At 36.1% G+C, this 26,820-nt stretch overlaps 1 protein-coding gene across 23 annotated transcripts in view; it reads right to left on the minus strand.

Annotated features, from left to right (window-relative positions):
• Window positions 1-907: 907 nt before the first annotated feature.
• The window catches only part of BAZ2B (bromodomain adjacent to zinc finger domain 2B), a 430,125-nt gene continuing 404,212 nt past the window's right edge, over window positions 908-26,820 (minus strand). For 15 of the 23 annotated variants that reach the window (XM_026454040.2, XM_026454052.2, XM_026454069.2 and 12 more), the window contains 6 exons: window positions 19,251-19,561; window positions 18,729-18,864; window positions 14,352-14,498; window positions 7,485-7,750; window positions 6,753-6,896; window positions 908-2,361 (listed from right to left, as the gene is read on the minus strand). In XM_026454040.2, coding sequence (XP_026309825.1) covers window positions 2,208-2,361; window positions 6,753-6,896; window positions 7,485-7,750; window positions 14,352-14,498; window positions 18,729-18,864; window positions 19,251-19,561 — 1,158 coding nt within the window. In that variant the 3' untranslated portion in view covers window positions 908-2,207. The remainder of the gene's footprint in view (window positions 2,362-6,752; window positions 6,897-7,484; window positions 7,751-14,351; window positions 14,499-18,728; window positions 18,865-19,250; window positions 19,562-26,820) is intronic. The other 8 variants (XM_026454067.1, XM_026454063.2, XM_026454065.2 and 5 more) reach the window with 5 other exon arrangements.

A 26,820-nucleotide genomic window follows, 5' to 3' on the forward strand; every position in this document is an offset into this window, starting at 1 on the left:
TTTATGAGCCCCTCAGGCACAAGACATGTTATTATCAAGACCCTTATATACCATCTAATATAAATTAACATAAGCACATATAATCTCTAAGGTAAAAAAAAAATCATCATGAAGAATCCTCATGGAGCATCAGGCAGTTGTAGAAACACAAAAACCAGACACTTTTACACTTTTATTCATGGTGCTGCCTTCTTCCCTGCTCTACAAGGCATTTTTGCTTAAACATCAGCCTCTTTAAGACATCACTGCAATGTCTGGTTAACAGAAACTGACATATTTACATAATAACAGCTGATTTTCATGTAAGTCTTCACAAACAATCTAGAGATACTGAAAATACTCTGTGGCTTTGAAGCTTTGTGAAGTTAAAACTTTTTTCAAAACATTTCTATTCTCTCTTCATGATGAAAAGCAGTGGACATTATCTAAGGCCCACTTCAAGGAGCTATTAGCTCCATGAAGGCAGGGCCTGTCTTGTATGTCAGTGATTCTCTGGAGTCTGGCGGCACCCAGCAGGGCAGCAAACTATATTTCTTGAATTCTTGGAGAAATACATGTCTTATTAGACTAATTTATATATCCGTTTTTCTTCTTGACAATTGAGTTGTTTGGCTACCCATAGAGGCATTTTTCAGACCAGAACAAGATCTAATGTATTCTAGGATTTTCATCTTGAAAATGTGAAATAAGAAGACCAGGTCCAGAGAAGTTTACAGACCAGTGAGGCTTACAGGCTACAGAAGTTTGGCCACTTGACTTAAACTCACCCTCTTCCACCCAGCCCAGTGCTCTTTGAACCACACTCTACACACTGTTCCTCCTTTAGGTCTCTGCAAAAATCAAATTTAAATCAACTGGCTTTTTAAAAAAGAATATATTTTCAGGTATATTAAGAAAAACTAAAAAATTAGTTTGTAAAAGCCTTTTATTGTATCCGTGCCATACATAGTGAAAAATAACACTCCTAAAAAAAAGAATGCTACCTTTTCCACAACATTTTATTTTAAATAAAACTTCAAGTACTCTTACATAGGTACAAAAAAAAAATTCTGATCTATTTGCCTCCAACAGGCCACCACAACACACAGTAGATAAAACACAGTGGTTACAAATGTCTTTTAAATTTATTTCTGAGGCAAGGCAAATGGGAGGGAAATGTTTCTATGAAAAAATACTGTGTGCGTAGGAAATTGTCACAATTTTATTCCACATGGATACAAATGATTATACTTTAATTTAGGCCCTGGTGGCTTAAAATTATATAACAAAATAGAAAAATGGAAAACTAATATCCCCTACACCCTGTTTCAAAGGCAGGCACTACCAAGATTAAGGAGACGCCACAGTGTTGGTAGAGGATAATTACTGTACAGACTGTATAGCTATCATTACCTTCAGACGAAAATAAAATGCTACAATCCTCTAAGGCATGAACAATAATGTCTGCAAACAATATATACACATAATACATATTTAAAACAAGACTTAATATAAACAAGAATGAACAGTATATACATGTCAATGTTTTCACTGTTTTGAAATACAATTTAACTACACAAGTGATGCAGCAACATATATATATAAATGTACTTGTAACTCTACAGTAAAGTTTCTTTTTGGTGCTTTTATAGCACATCAGTGTAAACAGTTTAACTTGGCTTTGTTTTATATTTTAAAACATTCCTTGTTGTATTTTCAAGATTTAAAGCAATTTTCTAGTTCTTCCTTTTCACAGAAAACGAAGATTCTGGATGTGGTTTAATCATAAATAATTCATAAAATTAAATACATTCACTAAAAAATAAACTACAAAGTAAAAAAATGAAAAATAGATATTTATTGAGAGGGAAAGGAGAACCATTTCCCACGTTAGAGCTCTGGTGTTGAGTATTCAGTGCGATTTGATATATTTTAATTGCTATTGCACTATAACACCCCTTCCTTTGAAAATTCTTTGGGTGTGCTTCCCTGTTCTACCTAAATTAGCTGATAAATCACACAAACCAATAACCGAGGGCCTTGGTTGTTGTAGGAGTGAAGCCTTTAAAAATGGTATCATTCTTCTGATACTTCTTTTTTTTATACTTATCTTAAGGAAAAAGAAAGTCATTATGTATGTGCCTTGCACATTTATGTAAATACAGTTCACATTGCTGGTCTCATTTGTCCTTGTTTAAAAGGAAAAAAATAAAGAGATTATTATAACTTCAGCTCACTTTGAAAGTATCTGTCCATTTTTTTTCAAAATACTTCCTCATATTGTGGCCAGCTCTGCCTATATCAGAATCATCTTCATTAAATGTTTCACAGTTGTCAAAAACAAGCCTGACATCTAGAGCAAAGGTTTCAAGGTTTGGATACCTGAAAGAAAACACATAATTAGAGATTGCTTTCATACAGTGGATTTGTTTTGTAAACAAAACAAGAGTTAATAAAGGGTAACAATGAAAGAAAAATGATTAGGATAACTGCATTTAAACTGATATATATGATACCCTCTTATAAATGGAACATTTAAAAATTTTTGTGTGTTCTGAAACATACTGGATTTAAAGAACAGGTTAAATGGAAAAATAGATTTCTCCGAAGATCAAAACATATTTCAACAGGCATTTTCCCCATAACCTGTCTCCTGTTTGACCTGTATCACACAATTCTGTCACAGGACCTATCCCACTTGACTAGTTTATTAAGTTCTCTGACCAAATGTATCACTTGCAGGATCCTATTATCTGTATTTGAAAATGCTCAGCTGCAGTAGAAATCATGTCAATGCTCCCCATGCAACGATAAAAATTACACTTTTCCTGTAGCTTTTATATACACCCCAAGATATGGTGCTCTGTGTTAAGTCTTCCCCATTTCCCATTTCTCTTCTCTTCATATATGCTCTTCTGCCCAAGCATTAGAGTATGACGAACTCAAACAAGCAAAACAAGCATATGCTATGTCTCTACTAGAGGTAACATTATAAGGGTCTGTCTTTCAACAAGAGGTACTATGGCTTCTGTGCTTTTCTGGTGGGATAAGCTCAATTCTCTTTCTCTGTAGAAAAACAGAAAAGAGAAAAAGAAAGGTGGATGAATCTACGTAAGCTTATTAGTAAGAAGGGAATGGTCATTTCAAGCCAACTCAAGCCAATTCAACAAATTTTAAAAGACAGCTTTTAGAAATGCAAATTTTAAGTTAACTCTAACCTATGACAAGCTGGATACTAAAATAATGTAACCATTAAAAATATCCCATGAGTGTAAATCAGTACAACCACTATGAAGAATAGTTTGTAGGTTCCTCAAAAACTAAAAACAGAGCTACCATGATATCCAGCAATCCCACTGCTGGATATATACCCAAAAGAAAGGAGGTCACTATACGAAAGAGATATTTGCACTCCTATGTTTGGTGCAGCACTGTTCACAACAGCCAAGATTTGGAAGCAATCTAAGTGCCCATCAACGATGAATGGATAAAGAAAATGTGATACTTAAACACAATGGAGTACCATTCATTTATTAAAAAAAAGAAGGAGATTTTGTCATTTGAAACAACGTGGATCAAACTGGAGGTCATTATATTAAGTGAAATAAGCCAGGCACAGAAAGACAAACATCACGTGTTCTCACTTATTTGTGGGATCTAAAAATCAAAACAATTGAGCTCATGGAAACAGAGTAGAAGGTTGGTTACCAGAGGCTGGAAGTGCAGTGGGGAGGTGGGGATAGTTACTGGGCACAAAAAAATAGAAGGAATGAATAAGACCTAGTAGGTGATAGCACAACAAGGAGACTATAGTCAATAATAGTTTAATTGTACACTTTAAAATAAGTAAAAGAGTATAATTGGATTATTTGTAACACAAAGGATAAATACTTGAGGTGATGAATACCCAATTTTCCATGATGTGATTATTATGCATCGCATGCCTGCATCTCGTGTAGTCTATAAATATACACCTACTGTGTAGCCACAAAAACTTAAATAAAAATTAAAAAAAGAGAAATACCCTATGAGGCACTGACGCTGTGAGAACTTGTCGAAGTGGAATTCTATTTCTTTGGTGACATATCTTGTATGACCTTTCACTCCCTTCTTCTGTGTGATAATGAAAGGAATATTTTTCTATGTGTAATGTGCTCACAGAGTTAAGTCAGCCCTTAGGTAACCTCATCCATTTTCCTAGGAATTATTTGCTTATTATTATTGAGGTTAAGAAATTCACATAAAATAAACCATATGAAGGTGACGATTCAGTGGCATTTAAGTCACAAGACTGCATTATCATCACCTCTAAAACACTGTCATCACCCTGAAAGGAAACGCCATACTCATTAAACACTTACTCCCTATTCCTCCATCTTCCCAGCACCTGGCAACCACCAATCTTCTGTCTGTCTCTATGGATTTATCTATTATAGATACTTCATATAAATGGAATCATACAATATGTGTGGGAAGTGTGGGAATAATTTTTATAAAATATTTTAAAGTTAATTTGAGAACTACTTCTCTCTTTGTTCCTTACCCAAAGAAAAGGTTAATGATTAACATTAGGGAGAGTGGAATCCAGGAGAGAATTCTAGATGAGATTCTAGGTGAAAAAAGTATACAACTCATATGTGTGTCCTTCCTTTATGGGATGGGGCAGCTAACGGAAATCAGAAAAATTCATTTAAGTAGGCCCCTCCCTCTATTCTAAAAATTTCTAGTTTAAAAATTTGAAGTATGGTTTGTGAGTTTTGGCTCCAACTCATTAATTTCGGCTCGGTCAAACAACTCAAAGTGGAAAGTTCAAGGAGCTTGAATCCACTGAGTTTTGCTTCCCACACAGTTGGCATCACAAACAGGATTACACAGACTATTTCCTTCTCTCTTCCTCTTCCCCAAAGGAGCTCTGATTTGGTAGCTTTTTTTTTTTTTTTTTTTTGTGACAGTCTCACTCTGTTGCCCAGGCTGGAGTGCAGTGGCGTGGTCTCAGCTCACTGCAACCTCCACCTCCGGTTTCAAGTGATTCTCGTGCCTCATCCCTGAGTAGCTGGGACTACAAGCATACACCACCACGCCCAGCTAATTTTTGTACTTTTAGTAGAGACGAGAGTTCACCATATTGGCCAGGCTGGTCTCAAACTCCTGACTTTAAGTGATCCATCTGCCTCCACCTCCCAAAGTGCTGGGATTACAGGCATGAACCACCTCGCCTGGCCCATATGATTTTGTAGCATTTTTTTTATTATATATATTTCTAAGCCTATTTGCTTTAAGGATTTTGAGGTTTACATTAATCTTTTATCCAGGAATTGGAAGATGATGGAAGTTAAAATCAAGAGTTAACTTAAATACTAGTAAAGTCTTCATGTGTAATTCTTTTTCTAGGCCATGTTAGTTACAAATTTCATTGTGCCATCCACCTAGACAACTGACTATTTTGATACAACAAACAAACAAGGCCAGGCCTGGTAGCTCACGCCTGTAATCCCAGCACTTTGGGAGGTGGAGGTGGGCGGATCACCTGAGGTCAGGAGTTTGAGACCAGCTTGGCTAACATGGTGAAACCCCATTTATACTAAAAATACAAAACATTAGCCAGGCGTGGTGCCATGCACCTCTAATCCCAGCTACTTGGCAGGCTGAGGCAGGAGAATTGCTTGAACCCCAGGGGGGTGGAGGTTGCAGTGAGCCGAGATGCACCATTGCACTCCAGCTTGGGCAACAAGAGTGAAACTCCGTCTTTAAAAAAAAAAAAAAAAAAAAAAGGCCAAACAAAAGAACTAGTCCATATCTAGATAACAGTGTTTACATATTGGAACCAATCAGTACCAATCAATCATTTCAATGGTTTTAAATGCTTCCTGAATTTAGGCAGGTCCCTTCTGTAATTAAAAAATAATAAAACAAAACAGACATAAACCTTTGGACGACTGTTATTTCATCCTCCAAAGAAATAAATTAGTCATTTGGTCAACCTAGTAAATCACTTGATATATGTGAGGGACACAGATCATTATAAGTTCTATTTAACTCTTCTAAATTGAATATAAATCATAGAGTACAGTTATTTTCACCAAAAAAATGTATAGGAAGAACTAAATAATATACTAGATAATAACAATGTAATTAAAATATATATTTTATGAGTATCAGGAAAGCCTCCCAAAATAAGTAACTTTATTCCTGGAATAGGATTGCAGAGAGAATATGGTAGAGAAGAGCAACTAATAGTTTTCTCTCCTACATTTCATAAATGGAATTTTGGTATTCTCCAATAACTCACATTAAAGCTCTTAATATGTAAAGCTTCCAGAGATCTTCTATTTTTACATTGTGATAATCTAACAATATTTGAGTCAATTTTTGTTAAATCCATGTGACATGTGGTCGATACTCCATGGATGCAGAATACAAATTCCGGCTTACATGTTACTTACTTTGGGAGGCTCTCCTAATACTTTTCCTTACCTTCAGCTTGGGTTGCTGGTGCTCTTTCAATGTCAAAAGCAGGTCTATTACATTGGTTTTTAATTTCTTAAATAATTTTAGTTGGTTTCTCTTCTACAGCGTTCTACTCTAACCAAATACGCACGTGTGAGCACACGTGCACGCACATACACACACACACACACACACACACACACACCTGCCTCAAAGGCAGGGCCTAGATCTTGCTGTTGATTAAAATATCTTTGGCTCATGACAAACATGCCTAGCATATATCAGGTATTCAATAAATATTTAGTGAACTGAAATGATTTACTTACTGTCCACTACTTAGTTTCTCTCTAATTGTGGAAAAATCCATAGGCTTCTTAATAACTTTCTTATAACCAGGAACAAGTTTCAAGTTTACAGGGAGTAGAAAAGGCCATGCATCCTCATGAGTTTCCATTTCAGTCAGAATCATACTAAAGAAAATAATGATTGAAATCAGTATCCCTACTTTACAATGGTCTTATTTTTTAATTAAAAAAGCTTTCAGTTATTTTATATATGTATGAGACAGGGTCTTGCTCTATCGCCCAGGCTGGAGTATAGTGGCACCATCTTGGCTCACTACAACCTCTGCCTCCTGGGTTCAAGTGATTCTCCTGCCTCAGCCTCTCGAGTAGCTGGGAATATGGGTGCACGCCACTACACCCAGTTAATGTTTGTATTTTTAGTAGAGACAGGGTTTTGCCATGTTGGCCAGGATGATCTTGAACTCCTGACCTCAGGTGACCTGCCTGTCTTGACATCTCAAAGTGCTGGGATTTCAGGTGTGAGCCAATGTGCCAGGCCCAATTATAATCTTTCAAATAAAACTCAATGCAAATTAACACTAAAAGAAGATAAAGGAATACATTTACTATACTTACACATTTTCTTAACATTTATGCTTTATATTTTTTAATTTCCACAAATTGTCAGAAAGGAAGCTTTGATATGGTAAAAGGTTTCTAAACAAATAAAATGGGACATTATAAATATACAGTGCATGAAAACGGAAATAATACCTGCAAAGAGCTAGGTCCTTGGAGTCATCTCTTTTTGGTTTCTTAACTGAAGTAAAACTTTCTTGTTTTGACAAGTTAATAGAAGTGTTTTCTTCCATTTTTCTTTTCTTGAGGTCTTTGTTTCCTCTTTTTAGTGAACTACTTGTAGATGCAGAGTCTTCATCTTCAGTGTCTCCTGTTAAAGTTACCTTCTTGCCTTTCTTTGACTCATTAGTCTTTTTTCCTTTGACATGAAGTTTTTTGATTTTTAGAGTTTGACCACTTGCCTTTAATTTAAAAAAGGTAAATGAGGTGTAAGAAAGTGACTGTCTACAGACCTTCTATTATTTTAAATTATGAAAAGTCTGACAGGACAAACAAGTAAAAAGAATAACTCGGATTTAGAATGTTGATAACTCTATTATTCTTAAGGAAGTTCTGTGTATTTCTTCCTCTCATAATATAAGGATAAAAATCTAATAAAACATGAAAGGTCTATTTATCTTAAGAATTCTTAAAACTTGAAGATGTTGATCTCATGGTAATTCATCTACAGAGGGTGTCTGCAGTATTCTTTCAGGCTAGGTCACTACTTGAATGAGTTTAAAGATACAAAAGAATTAGGAACAAAGATGAATATAAATGAAAATACAGAGATTGTTAATAAGAAAGTTGAAGAGGTAATAAAAAGCCAGGCCAAAAATGAAAAAGAGCTAAGGAAGTGTCAAATAGAGAAGTCCAAGTGATCAAATCTACTAGAAATTGATTTTTTTTTCCTGGATAAAAAATAAAAAGTATTTGCAATAAGAAGAGAGTTCCACAAACTTGTGGTTCCCAGGTGTGAACAAAGCAGTGGTGAAAGATGGGATAAAAAGATATCTGTTTTTGAGAAAAACAACATAGAAAGAAAGACATAAAGGACATTATACTTGGAATCAAACGATATGAATTCCAGCTACGGCTCTGCTACTAACTTTAAGCAAAAATATTTGTGAGGCCCTGTTTTCTCATTTTAAAAATAAGGATGACAAGCCACATACTTGCTAGTCATTCTAGCTCTAGAATTACATGCAAAAAAGAAACCTCAACGTGGTCTTACGCAATGTAACTACAAATTGCAGGCAGCACATTGCTGCAACAAGAAGGGTGCCCCACACTGTATTCGTAGAGAAAAAAAAACTGCCTTTTGAGAGTTAAATGTTATAATAAATATAATAGATCATAAAAGAAAGATAGGTAAAGTTCTGGCAATGTATGACTTTTATTTTTATTTTCCAAATATGTGGTTAATACCAAACACTTTTAGAAAACTATTACCTTAACCAGATTGTTAAGAAATCCTAGACTGCAAAGTCACATAATCAGTGTAGCAATAATTTAAAGTTGGCTGTATTTCTTTTTTTTTTTTTTTTTGAGGCAGTCTCACTCTGTTGTCCAGGCTGGGAGTGCAGTGGTACAATCATGGCTTACTGCAGCCTCAGCCTCCGGGGCTCAAGACATCCTCCCATGTCAGCCACCCGAGTATCTGGGGCTATGAGTGTGTGCCACCATGCCTGGCTAATAAAGTTGGCAGTATTCTTAAAACTGGCTGAAAAACATTTCTTTGGAGTATTTCATAGCAGTTTCTTTGAGGATTTCATGATCCCTGCCAGTACATTACTTAAAAATGCTCTTAAGCAGTTAAAATTATTTGCTTCTTTATTGGCAGGTTAAAGTATAGTTAAGGAGATATTTTAATTGACTAAATAAGGCAAACCATAAATTCAACGCTTTCACTATATCATATCAAAGAATCACAATCCCCGTCACTAACTGAAATAATTAATATGTTTTATTCAGTCTCTTCTCCACTTATTTATATTCATTAAAATCTGATTATTTTGGGTTTTTATATTACACTGAGCTTTTAGCACTCTGAAATCATTAAAAAAGAGAGTACTTAATATAATGAAGAAAAGTTCATTTAATGACAAGTTAGATTAAATAGCTGTGTTACTTAAAACAGAAAAAATTTTATGAATAGTGGGCCAAAACATCTAGTTTCTACTTGAACTAAAATATTATTTGGGATAATTTTCTAACAAATTAATACTCACAAAAAGAAAATATGAATTGGGCCAGGCATGGTAGCTCACACCCATAATCCCAGCACTTTGGGAGGCCAATGGGGGCGGATCACTTGAGGTCAGGAGTTTTAGACCAGCTTGGCCAACATGGTGAAACCCCATCTCTACCAAAACTACAAAATGTAGTCAGGTGTGGTGGTGTATGCCTATAATCCCAGCTACTCAGGAGGCTGAGGCACAAGAATCACTTGAACCCAGTGGTGGAAGTTGCAGTGAGCTGAGATCACATCACTGCACTCCAGCCTGAGTGATGGAGTGACAGACTGTCTCAAAAAAAAAAAAAAAAGAAAGTATGAAATTGAAACCACAGAATAAAAAAACTTGTGATTTAAAAAAAAAAAAGACAAAAAAAATGATGTGTGTCAACTGATCTCATTAAATAGTGCAAATACACATATTTCAAAAGCAAACTTTCATCAAGTTACTCCATTACCTATTAGTTTGCTCTTGGGCAGGGCATCCCCCCAACCCCCATCACCTTTTCTTGGCTACAATACAAATTCAAAGAGGAACTTAGTGGGTCTTAAGCAACACTTACCAGATTTCATGAACAATAGCACATACCTTTCCTGTTTATATATTGCTATAAGTCACAAACTGGTGGCTGACAGGCTCCAAACAGGCCACAGAATGTATTTGGTTCATATAATGCTTGTAAAAATTCTGAATTTGTTTCCAATATTTAATATTTGGGAGGACATAAAAATCCATAGTCTCGACTTCCCTTGAAATACGAGTGGGTTCTCGAACATGGGGCCCACATTCCTACATGACAGCAATTGGGTGAAGTTGAGCTTTGACTGTTAAATTTAAATAGGGCCATGACTTCCCTCTTTGCCACAGTGCCCACGAGGGGTCCAATGAACTCTTTCATGTCATTCATTTGGCTTTTGCAGGCACTGAAGTTTCAAATGTCTAATAGTGAGTTTGTGTGTGTATGTGTGTGTATATCTAAGAGTGTGTACTAATACAACTGGACCTCCATATCTGCAGGTTCTACATCTATGGATTGGACCAGCTGCAAATGGAAAATACAAAGGCTGGGCGCAGTGGCTTATGCCTGTAATCCCAGCACTTTGGGAGGCCAAGGCAGGCAGATAACTTGAGGTTAGGAGTTTGAGACCGGCTTTGCCAACGTGGCAAAACTCTTGTCTCTACTAAAAATACAAAAGTTAACCAGGCGTTGTGGCGCACACCTGTAATCTCAGCTACTCAGGAGGCTGACGCAGGAGAATCGCTTGAACCCGGGAGGCGGAGGTTGCAGCAGTGAGTCAAGATCATGCCACTGCACTCCAGCCCGGGCAACAGAGTGAGACTCTGTCTTAATAGAAAAAAAAAAAAGAAAATATAAAACAAAAAATCCAACCCCCTCATAACAATAAAAAACAATAAATAAAAAACAATATGGTATAATAACTATTTGCATAGCATTTATGTTTTATTAGGTATTATACATAATTTAGAGATGACTTAAAGTATATGGGAGGATGTGTGTAGGTTGTATGCAAATAATATTCCATTTTATATAAAGAACTTGAGCATCTGTGGACTCTGGTATCCATGGTGGATCCTGGAGCTAATCCCTTGCAGATACTGAGGTATAGCTATGTTGTATATATATGTACACACACATAAACAAACACATACACATCTTTTCAATTCTGTGATCCTGTGATCACATATATACATACATACACACATACATACACGCACAGTAAAAACAGTTAATCAGGATAATGGATGCAGAAAAACCCACTTGAGAACAAGGTATATATATAGTATAAATATTTTTAAATAACTATGAATTAACTGGAAAGATACTTTAAAAACCTTAACTCTTCCTTATATATCAAAATCAATGTTTAGAGTTTTATTGTTGTAAGAAACATCTAGTTCACTACATTTAAAAAACAAAAAAAAGCAGAAGTTTAGAAAGTTGTATGCACATAGAAGGGCTCAAATGAGATTACAGATCTTATGTCTCCAAGTCTACTCCTTGAATGGCAGATAGCTAGGACACTAATTTAAGAGAATTTATTGAAAACAAACATCCAACGACCTACCAGGTAATACTCCCAAGACCGAAAACACTTATCTGTTAGTAATTCATAGAGTGTTAGAGAAACTTTCTATAACTTAACAGTTATGAAGTTAAAAGGTAATTTTATGTACAATCTGTGAAGACTGCTGTTGTTATATTTAACTATGTATGACAAAAATGATCAAGTAATGAGAATAATCAAAATAATAAAAAAATGATTATTAGTGAATATGATGCCATGTAAGACTACTTGCTATCTTGTGAAATATAGTCTAAAATATAATAAAGTATTAAAGTAAACATTTCACATAACTATAAAGTTATAAAAACTTTTACATGTACGACCTTATTTGATCTTCACAAATAAGATACTATCCCATTTTACAGAGCAGATACTATCCCATTTTACAGATGATAACCTTGAGGCAAAGAAAGCACTCCAATGTTTACAGATCAGGGAGGTGGGGAAAAATCAGTGAAGGAGATTTGAGAAGAAGCAAAGACTAGAAAGAAAACCAGGTGAGTATGGTATGTTAGAAGTCAAGTGAAAATCAATGTTTCAAGGAGGAGAAAGAGTTCAGCTCTATCAAATGTAATAGGTCAGATGACATAGGTACTGATCACTGGAGTGGGAAATGTGAATGCTGTTTGTGGCCACGGTAAGAGTACTTTTGGAGAAGCTGTGGAGGTGAAAATCTATAGTGAGTTCAAGAGTGAATCAGGGCCGAGTGTGCTGTCTCACACCTGTAATCCCAGACTTCGGAGGCTGCAGTGTGAGGATCAGCTGAGCCCAGGAGTTTGAGACCAGCCTGGGCACATAGTGAGAACCCATCTCTACAAAAAAAAAAAAAAAAAAAAAAAAAGCCAGGCATAGTGGCACAGGCCTGTAGTCCCTGCTGCTTGGGAGGCTGAGGTGAGAGGATCACTTGAACCTGGGGGACTCAAGACTGCGATAAATCATGATAGTGTCAATGCATTTCAGCCAAGGCAACAGATCAAGATTCTGTCTTAAACAAAGAGTAAACCAGAGGAGAGATATTAGATAGAACCAGAACGAAACATTTTCCGAGAGTTTTTCTGTAAATGGAAGGAAAAAATGGAGGAACTGGATCAAGGGAGAAGTGAGGACAGAAGAGGGTTTTTGTTTAGTTTTCTTAAGATGGGAGAGATAGCAGCACATCAGTAGGCTAAAGAGAGGAACCCAGTGGAGAAGGAGAAATTGATGATGCAGGAGAAGGGAGAACTGCTGGAATAACATTCCCAAGGTGCTAAGAAGGGATGGAATCTGAGGCACAAGTGGGAAAAATCGCTTAGTTAGGAGTTCATGGCAACAGCAGAGAAGGTAAGGTATGTGAGCCTGGATGCAGAAGGACAGCAGATGTGGTGGCAAGATGTGATATTTTCTTCTGATTGCTTCCATTTTCTCAGCTGAATGACAATAAGCTGAGAATTAAGATGGAGGAGACAGAGCTAGACATAAATTATTGACATCATTAAAGGCCCTCTAACACCTTGTTTATTTATTTATTTAGAGATGGAGTCTCACTCTCGCTCAGGCTGGAGTGCAGTGGCATGATCTGGGTTCACTGCAACCTCCACCTCCGAGGTTCAAGTGATTCTCCTGCCTGAGCCTCCCAAGTAGCTGGGACTACAGGCATGTGCCACCACTAATTTTTGCCTGGCTAAAATTTTGTATTTTTAGTAGAGATGGGGTTTTGCCATGTTGGCCAGGCTGGTCTTGATCTCCTGGCCGCAAATGATCTGCTCATCTCAGCCTCCCAAAGTGCTTGGATTACAGGCGTGAGGCAACATACCCGGGCCTTAATGCCTTGAATTTAAAGGCTGAGTATTGCACAGCTATATTCAGATACAAAGGTATAGGTGCTAGAGAAATCAGAGAGTTGTATTAACCAGAATAACGGTTTTTACTAAGGGCAGGTGCAGGCAAAGGACCTAATGGTGGAAGCAATGATTGGGATGATAATGGGATAGTGACACCTAAGACAGATTAGGAGGAAAAGACAGGACATGAAATGGGAGAGCAACAGTGAAAAGTCTTAAGACAAACTGTAAGTCCTGGTGAGATCAAAGGATTGTTGGAGTTGAAATGCTACAGGGAGTGAACTGGAAGGGAAGAAAGGAGGTGGACAGATGGATGTTTGAAGTGAGTTTATGGAGAGGTAGTTAATAATTAGGTTAAGAGACTGTTAATAATTAGCTTACTGTTAATAATTAGGTTAAGAGTTTAAATATGGGAGAAAGTAACTGAGGTAGGGAATACCTAGAGTCTGCCTTCAAAATATAAACACCATAAAACTCTGCATTTTGATCTAGTAATTAAAAAGTTGTTTGGAGCTGGGTGCAGTGGTTTGCATTTGTAATTCCAGTGACTTGGCAGGCTGAGGTAGGAAGATTGCTTGAGATCAGGTATGAGACCACTGTAGGCAACATAGCAAGATCGTATCTCTCTCAAAACAAAAGAAAACAAAAAAAGAAGAAAAAGAAAAACAAAATTAGCTGGGTGCAGTGCACACCTGTAGTCTCAGCTACTAAGGAGATTGAGGCCAGAGGATTGCTTGAGCCCAGGAGTTTTAGGCTGTAGTGGGCTATGATCATACCACTGCACTCTGGCCTAGGCAACTGAGACCCTGTATTTAAAAAAAAAAAAAAAAAAAAAAAAAGATAAAATAAAACAAAAAGTTTAGTTTTAGATCGTCTTACCTTAGCAATGCAAGCTGGACAAAACCAATCTCCATCTGGGATTGTTGTAATCTTGGGTCTATGGCAGTAGGTATGACAGCCTTTGTCACAGCCATCACAAAGAAGAAGCAGTTCTTCATTATCTCCCTTTCGACAGATTTGGCAGTACTATAATACATGAAAAATCATTTAAAATTAACCATCCGCCATGAATAATAGTTATTGGGATGTTCAATGCACCATAGTTCCTAATTTCTATTAGTAATGAACATTCCGCTTGCTAACAAATATATAGTAGCCATACACATCTATGTATCTTTCGTTACACAGATATGGACCACATGACGGGTGAGCAGTTCTGTTGGGGTAAATGCACATTTCAAGTACACTGCAAAGAACAAAGCTTAGAGGCAGAATGCCTGCACACATTTCAGAAGCATGTACACATTAACATATGAAATAATTAACATGACATTAGAGCACATAAAGCAATGAATAGCTTTAATACATGGTGTTTTCTTTGTTTAATGTGCTTCATCTTTTGCTTATCTTAGCATCCTCATGATATCCTGAGAAAGAAATAAGAGTTAGAGTATTTTTTAAAATCAAAATTAGAAAACTTGTATTAGTATCATAATTATGTATAATTAAAAGATAACCCTAGATTTTTGACTAATTCATCTATACATATTGTAATAGATTGGAAAATGTGTTCAAACTGGGAAACTTTGAAAATCAACCCAAATCAAACATGTGTCACAAGTGCAGAAAATGGATCCTACAAATTTCTAAGGAAAAAAAGATACATGTAAGAAATTAAGAGGTCATTATTTATTTTTTTAGAATTAAAAATAAAACTAGTTATTTTCTATTGAAAATTTTCTAATATAAAAATTTTAAATCTGCAAAAAGAAGACATTTTCCACATACATATATTCTGTACAGTAAGTTTTACAAAGGAAAGAAGAAAAGTTAGACAAGTAAAAACTTTCAAGATGGCTGTAAAATATGGTAAGCACTAACATTGTTTTTTGACAACTAGTTCATATTCCAGTCACAAAAGAAAATGTTCTGCAGTCCATATTTTAAAAAATGAAAACATTTAACCAGAAACCATTTAACTACTTTAAGTTAGGTATTTATATGCTCTTAAAAACAAAATAGCTTAACTGTTCAAACTTACTTTAATTTTCAATGCAACATTATATCAGTCTGGGAAAGTCTAAAATGGTCTTATATAACTTAGTATGTATACCAATGATAGCTGTAGAATCTTATCAAAACAGCAGACACATTATTCAAGTTGACAAATGTTTATCAAATGTATATATTATATATTTCATATTAACATTGGCATGGTTACCACGAGCAAAAGCAGCAGAGTTTAATATTCCAACAATCAGTATCCATTTTATGACCTTTCCTAACATCAACATCACTGAATATCTTAAGATGGTGTTATTTCTCCACATTTGAGTTACATTGTTAAAACTTCTACTGTAAAAGTATTCACTGAGAAATAACAATGCAAGGTTATATTTATATCCCTGTAACAACACAATTTAAAGATGAGATTCATGAACATAAGTAAATACTCATTGTTTTCTCTACTAGGTAACTATACATACTACAAGGTCTGTCTTACATCTCACACTTAGGATTTAAAAATAAAATTATTTCCTGATACTTTTAAAGAAAGAGTGACAGATATCAAACTCGTAACAATTTTGAAAAATTATAGTAATAGCTCATAATATGTTACAGTAAATATATTATTATTTGGTTTTAATTCCTCTGCTACTACAGTAAAAAATAGTGGATGCTGCCTACTGTTTAACAACAATATAAAGTATACCGTGGGCAGAGAATTATCTGGAGGCAAATTATGACAACTCCCTCTTTTTCTTGGTAAGCTTGGTCTTTGTCCAACAGGGTATTTCTAAAGATATTGAGCACTTTAATATTTTGTTAGGACTTACTATGAGGATTACTATAGGCACTGTAATGTCTCTAAAGGTTATAAAGTGCTTCTTAATCTTTGAATATGAAACACTGCCTTCTTTTCAAGGTAGTTTCATAGCAAAAAATGTATTATTAAGCATTTTAAAAAGGAAATGAAGATTGTGAGAGCTGGAATTATATGATTAATAAGGGTAGATGAAGAACAGGGGAAAGGTTAATGAATTTGCAAAAATGGAAATAAAGCTATAGATTGCAGAATTTAAATATATCAATATAAAAGCAGATTTTGATACAAGTTTTAGGTTTCTGTGTATAAGTTTATAATAAAACTGAACACATGATGATTGCTTTGGTGTAGATGAGAAAAATATAAATACAAATTTCATTTTGATCTAGGACTTAATATTTTTTTTTTCAATTTTATTTACAGACAAGGTCTCACTATGTTGCCCAGGCTATAGTGCAGTGGCTATTTTCAAGTGTGATTATAGCACACTACAGCCTCGAACTCCTGGGCTCAAATGATCATGCCTTGGCCTCTGGAGTAGCTGGGACTATTGGCATGTACCACCATATCTGGCAAGAACTCAGTCTCAGTGTCTCTCTTTTAAAAAAAAACCATTATTGCCTAGATCTCACCAAATATATTTGTCTAAGGTGACTTTCAAGCTGGTTTTAATAATAATTTTTAGAAGGAAAAAATATTTGTATCTGGTAAAAACAATACTAAATGAATCGAACAGTGCCTTAAAATTTATAGTAAATTCTGGGCCAGGTGTGGTGGCTCATGCCTGTAATCCCAGCACTTTGGGAGGCCAAGGCAGGCGGATCATTTGAGTTCAGGAATTCAAGACTAGCCTGGCCAACACGGTGAAACACTGTCTTTACTGAAAATACAAAATTTAGCTGGGCGTGGTGGTGCATGCCTGTAATCCCAGCTACTTGGGAGGCTGAGGTAGAAGAATCGCTTGAACCCAGGAGATTGAGGTTGCAGTGAGCTGACATTGTACTATTGCACTCCAGCCTGGGCAACAGAGACTCTGTCTCAAAAAAAAAAAAAAAAAAATTATAGTAAATTCCAATCTGAATTGAGAAAGGCCTGTATTCGAGCATATTATGAAACTGCAGATTCGTAGATATTTTAGGAAGCGGTGAAAAACCATAGAAGAAACGTAATTTATTTGTGTGGAATTAATAAGGCCTTGAGTAGTCTAAGCATAAAGGTAAAAACAAAAGAAAGAATGCTAAGTTATTTAAGAATCACTTCTTTTCTTCAGGGGAACAACCATTTTAAATAAAGGAATTTCACCTTTAGCCATTCATGAAAAGAATCTCAAATGTTTAAATTTTAAAGCTAGTCCATAATTCAAAGTAAATGGTGGCTGGGCATGGTGGCTCACGCCTGTAATCCTAGCATTTCGGGAGGCTGAAGCGGGCGGATCACCTGAGGTCAAGAGTTTGAGACCAGCTTTCCCAACACAGTGAAACTCCGTCTCTTCTAAAAAATACAAAAATTAACCAGGCGTGATGGTAGGTGCCTGTAATCCCAGCTACTCAGGAGGCTGATGGAGGAGAATCACCTGAACCCAGGAGGTGGAGGTTGCAGTGAGCCAAGACTGTGCCACTGCACTCTAACCTGGGTGAGCAAGACTCTGTCTCAAAAAAAAAAAAGTAAATGTTAAAGTAATCCATAAAAGACTACATAGAATAGATAATTCTATATATGGTAATATAAAAGAGGCAAGAGGGACACTTGTATGTGATTTGAAATAAATATTTCTCTGGAAAACATGAATTATAGCTTTGCATTTTGAACACACAGCATTTTGGTGCCTGACACAAAATAGAGATTTTTGTGATAAACTAAATGATAAACTAATTGGGGTTGTAGAAAGGTGAAAAACCAATTTTAATTAGTAGAGGAAAGATTAAAGGATCTACTATTCATGTCAACCACATCCGATGCCAAACACATGATATAAGCACATAAACTAAGAGTTCTCTGCTTATTTTGTATTTACTAATCTAAGTGCTTCTTAGAATTAAAAAATGAAAACTGATAGAAAAAGACATTTTAGCAATGCAGTAATATAGCAGGTAATGTTAGCAATGGAACTGTTTACAACAGTGAAACGGCCTTCAAGATTTAGATTAACAATTATTGTGCTGACGGAATGTGGGAGACAACTTCAGTTAGAGTTATAAATGATATTCAAAGGAGGCAGAAGCAAGATTTTAAAAAATAAAAGATAACACATTTGAAAGATTCCTTCAGTAAGGAGGAAAGTATAAAAAATCTTTTAGAATTAGAAAAACTCTCAAATATAGCATACATTATTATGACAGTAGGTAATGTATAATTAAGAAAGATCTGGAGGTTGGAAGAAACAGGACAAAGTAAATTAGTTATAATATTTCTTAAATAAAAACACTTACAACTTTCATAATTGATTTTTCCCATGCTATTGATTTCTGTAATTGCTGAATGCACAGAGCTACCTGTGCAGCACTGCGAGCTTCTGATAATGCCCTTCTCCATACCCTGAGCCCTGGAGCAATATCCTCTTCAATTCTGCATTGAAATATAGAAAAATTAAGTAGGTCATGTCCACACTTACGATTACTGAATGTGAAACAATCATCACACTGAAAGCCAAGCAATGACAAGAACATGTAACAGCCAATAAGTATAAGGTTTAAGCAACTAAATTTGATGTAGTGCACAGACTGTGGCTACGTGCCTCAAAGCTTAGTCACAACCAGGTAAATGTAAGATCACTTTGCAGGATTATCAACGCACATAACAAAAAAAAAAAGTTTTTACAAAGCACCATGCAAATAGCATGATCCGTATGGATCACAGACATACAAGAAGATACATAGATAACAGGCAATAGAAAATAGGCTCCAATTAGCAAAGAAGCACAATAATTTTTCAAGTTAATCTCAATAACCTACCCGTCACCATCACCACTAATGGATGGTGCAGGAGCAGGGACAGTAACTGTGCCCACATTATCCAGTTTGATCTGAATGGTGGTACTTAAGGGGCTCTTCAGATACCTTCTTTCAATGTTCCGCTCCAAATCAGCCAGCCTGGTTACAGCTATATCTAGGGGGTTGTCACTCTTCCGTTCTAGTGCATGTGCACTGCTTTCTTCTTCGCCAGTAAATTCTCCATCATGCTCCTTGCACAATTTAGTAAATGACTTATGTTCAAAATATACCAAGTCCTCCCTTTCTGATGCAGGCTCTGGACACATCCAACCCTATATATCAAGAGAATAGTGTTATTATGGTTTCCTCTTAAAATGCCATATGGGTGAATTACCTTTACTTAAAATACAGCATTGGATACGGGCAGATCTCAAGGATCATTACTAAAAGATTTTACCTTGTGTTTCCTAAAACTAGGTAGAAATAAGAAGAAAAAATTAAAAGAAATAGTTGTAAGAAAAGTTTGAAAAATAAAATTTAAAAACTTTTGATATTATAAACAGTGTAAGAACAATCAGCAAAATATTTTGAAGGATTTTAGACTAAAATGCTTATTAGTTTCATTGGATGACTTAAATGGAAATGCCTGGGTAGCCTCTGAGCTTTGCTCTTCCTTTCTGTTTTCATTCCTTCCATTATTCTTCTGTACAGGTCCTTCTGTGCTCACCATTTTTCCTTTGACTGCAGGGGCTTCATATATACTATTACCTTTATCTGTATTGCTTTTCTCTGCTCCTCTTCACCTCATTAACACCACTCATTTTGTAGCTCTCATGTTAAGATTCACTTTAACATGAAAGGGTCCCCTGACAGGAATCCTTTCCTGACATCTTTCAGGAGCTAAGTCCCACTCTGACAGGTTCTCACAGGACCATGCTCCTTAGCCTTGTCATAAATACAATGTTATACTAGTGTGATTATTTGATGAATATTTTTCTACTTCTAAATTCCATGAGAGCAGGGACTATGTCTGCTTTTACTCATTTATCTCCAGTACAGTGCAGGCAAATAATGGGCACTCAATACATGTATGCTGACTGAGTAATCAAAATCCTTCAAAGGATTTTTGATCCTCTAGCTCAAAATCCTTCGAAGATTTCCTATTCTTTAGGAAATGTTCACCATAGCATTCAAGTACCTCAATCTATCCCTTTTCATGTTCCCATTCACACATCTTATGTTGCAGTCAAATTCTATAACTTGCTATTCCACAAACATGGGATAAGCTTCCCAATCCTCATGCTCTGCTCATGCTGTTCCCACTTGCTAGTATGATATTCCCTGGTCTCTAACTGTCCAAACCATACTCATTTTCTTCAGTTCCATTTCACCTTCTACATGAAATCTTCCATGATCTCTTCCAGATCTCTGCCAGAAGTCAGTATTCTTTTTCTAAATTCATGCATTACTCTGTTCTCAACAATCAGTTACTAGATTCTGCATATATGTATATGTCTGATCTCCCTATTATATGACAAGCTTTATGATGGTAGGAACAAAATTTTATCCAATTTTTTGGTGTCCACTGCCTGAGACGCAATAGGTATTTAATAAATGCATGTTAAATGAAAAACAGAATGAACTTAAACATCTCTTCAGATATAATTATTTTATTTTATATACTAGGATCAGTTCTTACCCTTTAACTCAGCAGAATATTTATATTTAGAAAGGAAGAATGGACTCTAAAATAGTGGCACAGATGCAAGCTGGCTTCAGTTCCTGCTCCCACTGCCCACCTGCCCCTGCCGCCAACCACTCAGAAAACCAAAAATAAATATATGGCACTGAGATGATCACCAGCAACATCCCAAAATTCAAACATGAGGATGAGACAGTTCCCAGGGCAAGAGAGAAGTGAAAAAACTCTGAGCAGATGGTAAGAGAATTGGACTTCCACATCCATGATGCTTCTCTACCCTCATTCTACCGGGAACCAAGCACACAGAAAATTTCCCCCAAATTCACAGTTTCTAGACTGAAAAAAGTGAGATCAAGGTAGACAACCAGCTTATTCACTATGAAAAACAGTGTGAAGTTTCCTTAAAAATCTAAGAATGGAACTACCATATGATCTAGCAATTCCATTAGTAGGTATACATAGCAAAGAAAGAAAATCAATATATGGAAGAGATATTTGTACTCTCATATTTACTGCAGCAATATTCACAATAGCTAAAATATGGAATCAACCTAAATGCCCATCAATAGACAGATGGATAACGAAAATGCAGTATATTTATAGGATAGAATATTATTCAGTCATAAAGAATGAAATCCTGTTATTTGCAGCAAAATGAATGGAACTGGAGGACATTATCCTTGGTGAAATAAGCCAGATACAGAAAGACAAATTATTATATGTTCTCACTCTGGTGTGAGAACTAAAAAAGCTACTCTACTCTAGAATGTAGAGAGTAGACTGGTGGTTACCAGAGCCTGAGAAGGGTAGTGAGAGAGGGAGAGTAAGAGAAATTGATTAATGGGTACAAATATATGGTTTGATAGGAGAAATAGGAAAATACATAAAGACGATTAGACTAAATCAGGAAAACAAATCATGATTTGAATAAGAAAATCAACAAATAGACAGATATAAAAAAGAACCAAACAGAAGTGCTAGAGCTAAATAATTCAATGAATAAAATAAAAAATACAAGACTGGACCAAAAATACAGAGTAGACCAAGGAGAAGAAAGAATTTCTGAACCCAAAGATTGGTCTTTTGAAATAACACAGGCAGACCAAGGGGGTGGGGAGGGGGGAAGAAAGAAAGAAAGGAAAACAAAGAAAAAGGAAAAAAGAATGAAAAAGTCTATAGGATTTATGGGACACCATTAAGCAAACAAATATTCTTGCGGGTGTTAGAATAAGATGAAGAGAAGGGAAAATGTGAGGAAAACAAATTTAATGAAATAATAGCAGAAAACTTCCCACGTCTTGGGAGAAAGATGAAAATTCAAGTCCAGAAAGTTCGAAGAATCCCAAGAAATTCAACCCAAACAGGTCCTCTCTGCGGCATATTATAGTCACCCTGTAAGAAGTCAAAAGACAAAGAATTCTGAAAGCATTAAAAGTGTCAAGTCACATACAAAGAAATCCTCATTAGACTAACAGTGGATTTCTCAGCAGAAACCTTATAGGCCAGGAGAGAATGGGATGATATATTCAAAGCAGTGTGAGGAAAAAACCCTGCCAGCCAAGAATATTATATCCAGCAAAGCTAGCCTTCAGAAATGAAGGAGAAAAAAAGTCTTTTACAGACTGAGGAAAACTGAAGGAATTCATCACCACTAGACTAAACATGCAAGAAATGCTCAAGGAGTCTTATATGAGAAAGTAAAAAGATGATAACCACCATCATGAAAATATGAAACTATAAAACTCACTGGGAAAGCTAATACACAAAGGAGAAAGAGAAAGGAAACTATTACACACATAATTTAAAAAAGCCTGATGATAAACTGTTATCCCTATGGAAAAACACCCAGCCACAAAAATAAATAATAATCAAGGAAGTAAGGAACAAAGGATTATACAAAACAACTGAAAAGCAATCAATACAATGACGGGAGTAAGCACTCACTTATAAATAGTAATCCTGAATGTAAATGAATTAAATTTCCCATTTGAAAGACATAGACTGGCTGGCTGGCTGGATTAAAAAAACGAGTCCCAACTACATGCTGCCTGTAAGAAACTCTTCTCACTTGTAAAGACATATGCAGACTGAAAGTGAATGGATGGATAGAAATATCCCATGTAAATGAAAATCAAAAGTGAAGAGGAATAGTTATACTTATGTCAGATAAAAAAAAACTTCAAGTTAAAAGCTATTAAAAGACACAAAGAAGGACAATTATATAATAAAGGGATTAATTCAACAAGAGAATATAATAATTGTAAATATATATGCACTCAATACCAGAGCACTCAGATACATAAAGCAAAATATTATTAGATCCAAATGTAGAGGTAGATCCTAATATGATAAAGGCTGGGGGTTTCAACATACCACTTTCAGCGCTGGATAGATTTTCTGGACAGAAAATCACTTTGCACCATAGATCAAACGGACACTTATAGAACATTTCATCCACCAGATGCAGATGCACATTATTTTCATCAGTACATGGGACATATGCCAGGACTGAACATATGTTAGGACTCAAATCTCAAAAAATTTTAAAAATTTGAAATCATATCAAGTATCTTCTCTGACTACATGGAAATAAACTATAAATCAATAACAAAAGGAACATTTAAAACTATGCAGATACATGAAACATAAACAACAGGGTCCTGAACAATTACTGGGTAAAAAAAGAAATTAAGAATGAAATTTAAAAATTCCTTGAAATAAGTGAAAATAGAAACACAACATTCCAAAACGTATGGGACACCGCAAAGGCAGTATTCAGAGGCAAGTTTATAGCAATAAATGCCTACATCAATAAAGTAGAAAGATTTCAAGTAAACAATCTAGCAATGCCCTTCAAGGAACTAGAACTGCAAGAACAAATCAAACCCCTAATTCGTAGAAGGAAAGAAACAATATCAGAGCAGAAATAAACCAAATTGAGACAAAAATACAAAACATCAACAAAACAAAAAAGTTACTTTTGCTAACAATAAAACACCTAGGAATGCAGCAAACCAGGGAGGTGAAAGATCTCTACAATGAGAATTACATCACACTGCTCAGAGAAATCAGAGATGACACAGATGGAAAAACATCCCATGCTCACAGATAGGCATAATAAGTATCATTAAAATGGCCATACTACCCAAAGCAATTTACAGATTCCATGCTATTCCTGTAAAAGTGCCAATGAAATTCTTCACAGAACTAGAAAAAACTATTTAAAAGTTCATATAGAACCAAAAGAGAGCACAAATAGCCAAGGCAACTTCACCTCTTGGGCTCAAGCCATTCTCCCACCTCAGCCTCCCAAGTAGCTGGTACTATAGGCACATGCCACTATGCCCAGCTAAGTTTTGTATTGTTTGTGGAGTGGGGTTTTGCCATGTTGCCCAGCCTGGTCTCAAACTCCTGAGCTCAAGTGATCCTCTCACCTCCACCTCCCAAAGTTCTGGGATTACAGGCATGAGCCACTGTGTCCAGCCTCAGCAACATTTTGATACATGAACAATGAATTCAGTGAAAAAGAAATAAAGAAGGCAATCCCATTTACAATAGCTACCAAACAAACAAAAACAAAAACAAAAACCCAATTCTAGGAGTAAATTTAACCATAGAAGTGAAAGACTTCTACAAGGAAAACTATAAAACACTGATGAAAAAAACTGAAGAGGATGAGAGGATACAACCATGCTTATGGATTGGAAGAATAAATATTGTTAAAATGACAATACTACCCAATGCCATCTACAGATTCAACACAATCCCTATCAAAACACTAATGACATTCTTCACAGAAATAAAGAAAAAATATTAAATTGTGTGTGGAATTACAAAAGACTCTGAATAGCTAAAGCGATACTGAGCAACAAGAACAAAGCTGGAGGTATCAGACTACCAAGACTTCAAAATAAACTACAAAGCTGTAGTAACCAGAACAGCAATGTACGGGCATAAAAACTGACACACAGACCAAAGGGATAGAATAGAAAACCCAGAAATTCATCCATACCTCTACAACCAACTGCTTTTTAACAAAGGTGCCAAGAATGCTCATTGTGAAAAGAATAATCTCTTCAATAAATGGTGCCAGGAAAACTGGATATCCATATGCAGAGGAATGAAACCAGATCCCCACTTCTTATTCTATACAAAAATCAACTCAAAATAGATCAAAGACTTAATGTAAGACCCCAAATGATAAAACTACTAGGAGAAACAGGACATTGGTCTGGGAAAATATTTTATATATAAAACTTCAAAAGCACAGGTAACAGAAGCAAAAATAAACAAATGCAATTATATCAAATGAAAAAACTTCTGTACAGCAAAGGAAAAAGTCAACAGAGTGAAAAGAAAAGCCACAGAATGGAATAAAATATTTGCAAATAATACATCTGAAAGGAGATTAATATCCAGGATATACAAGCAACTCAAATATCTCAACAGCAAAAAAAAAAAAAAAAACAATTAAAAATGGGCAAATAATCTGAACAGACATTTCTCAAAAGAAGACATATACATGGCCAACAAATATACGAAAAAATGCTCAACATCACTACTTATCAGGGAAATGCAAATCAAAGCCACAATGAGATATTATCTCACCCCAGTTAGAATGGCTATTATAAAAAAGAAAAAGAAAAAAAGAAAAAAAAGGTCATGCATGGTGGCTCACGCCTGTAATCCCAGCACTTTGGGAGGCTGAGGCACGTGGATCATGAGGTCAGGAGATCGAGATCATCCTGGCTAACATGATGAAATCCCGTCTCTACTAAAAATACAAAAAATTAGTTGGGCATGGTTGTGGGCGCCTGTAGTCCCAGCTACCAGGGAGGCTGAGGCAGGAGAATGGCGTGAACCTGGGAGGCAAAGCTTGCAGTGAGCCGAGATCGCGCCACTGTACTCCAGAGCCTGGGCGACAGAACAAGACTCCGTCCCCCTGCCAAAAAAAGAAAAAAAAATGAGATGCTGTTAAGAACGCACAGAAAAGGTAACTCTTACATACTGTTGGTGGGAATGTAAACTAGTATAGCCACCATGAAGGACAGTATGTAGGTTCCTTAAGAAACTACAAATAGAGCTATCATATAATCCAGCAATCCTACTACTGGGAATTTATCCAAAGCAAAAGAAAATTGTTGTATTGAAGAGACATCTGCATCCCCATGTTTACTGCGGCACTATTCACAACAGCCAAAATACAGAATGAATCCAGGTGTTCAACAACAGATAAATGGATAAAGAAAATGTGGCAAAAATACACAACAGAATGCTATACAACCAAAAAAGAATGAAATATCCTGTCATTAGAGGCAACATAGATGGAACTAGAGGACATTAAGTGAAATAAGCCAGGTACACAAAGTTAAACATTGCATGTTCTCATTCATGTGGAAGCTTAAAAAAATTGATCTCATAGAAGCAAAAAATAGAGCAGAGGATACTATAGGCTGGAGAAAGTGGGGGCAGGGTGGGATAAAGAGGGATAAAGAGAGGTTTGTTAAAGAATACAAAACTACTGGCTGGCCATGGTGGCTGACGCCTGTAATCCCAGCACTTTGGGAGGCCGAGGTGGGCGGATCATCTGAGGTCAGGAGTTCCAGACCAGCCTGACCAACACGGAGAAACCCCGTCTCTACTAAAAATACAAAAATTAGCCAGGCATGGTGGCACATGCCTGTAATCCCAGCTACTCAGCAAGGCTGAGGCAGGAGAATCGCTTGAATCTGGGAGGTGGAGGTTGCGGTGCCTGAGCCGAGATCGCACCACTGCACTCCAGCCTGAGCCGAGATCGTGCCACTGAACTCCAGCCTGAGCCGAGAGAGCACCACCACACTCTAGCCTGGGCCGAGATCGCAGCACTGCACTATAGCCTGGGCCGAGATC

The sequence above is a fragment of the Piliocolobus tephrosceles genome, chromosome 11, assembly GCF_002776525.5.
Source record: "Piliocolobus tephrosceles isolate RC106 chromosome 11, ASM277652v3, whole genome shotgun sequence".
Taxonomy (NCBI): domain Eukaryota; kingdom Metazoa; phylum Chordata; class Mammalia; order Primates; family Cercopithecidae; genus Piliocolobus; species Piliocolobus tephrosceles.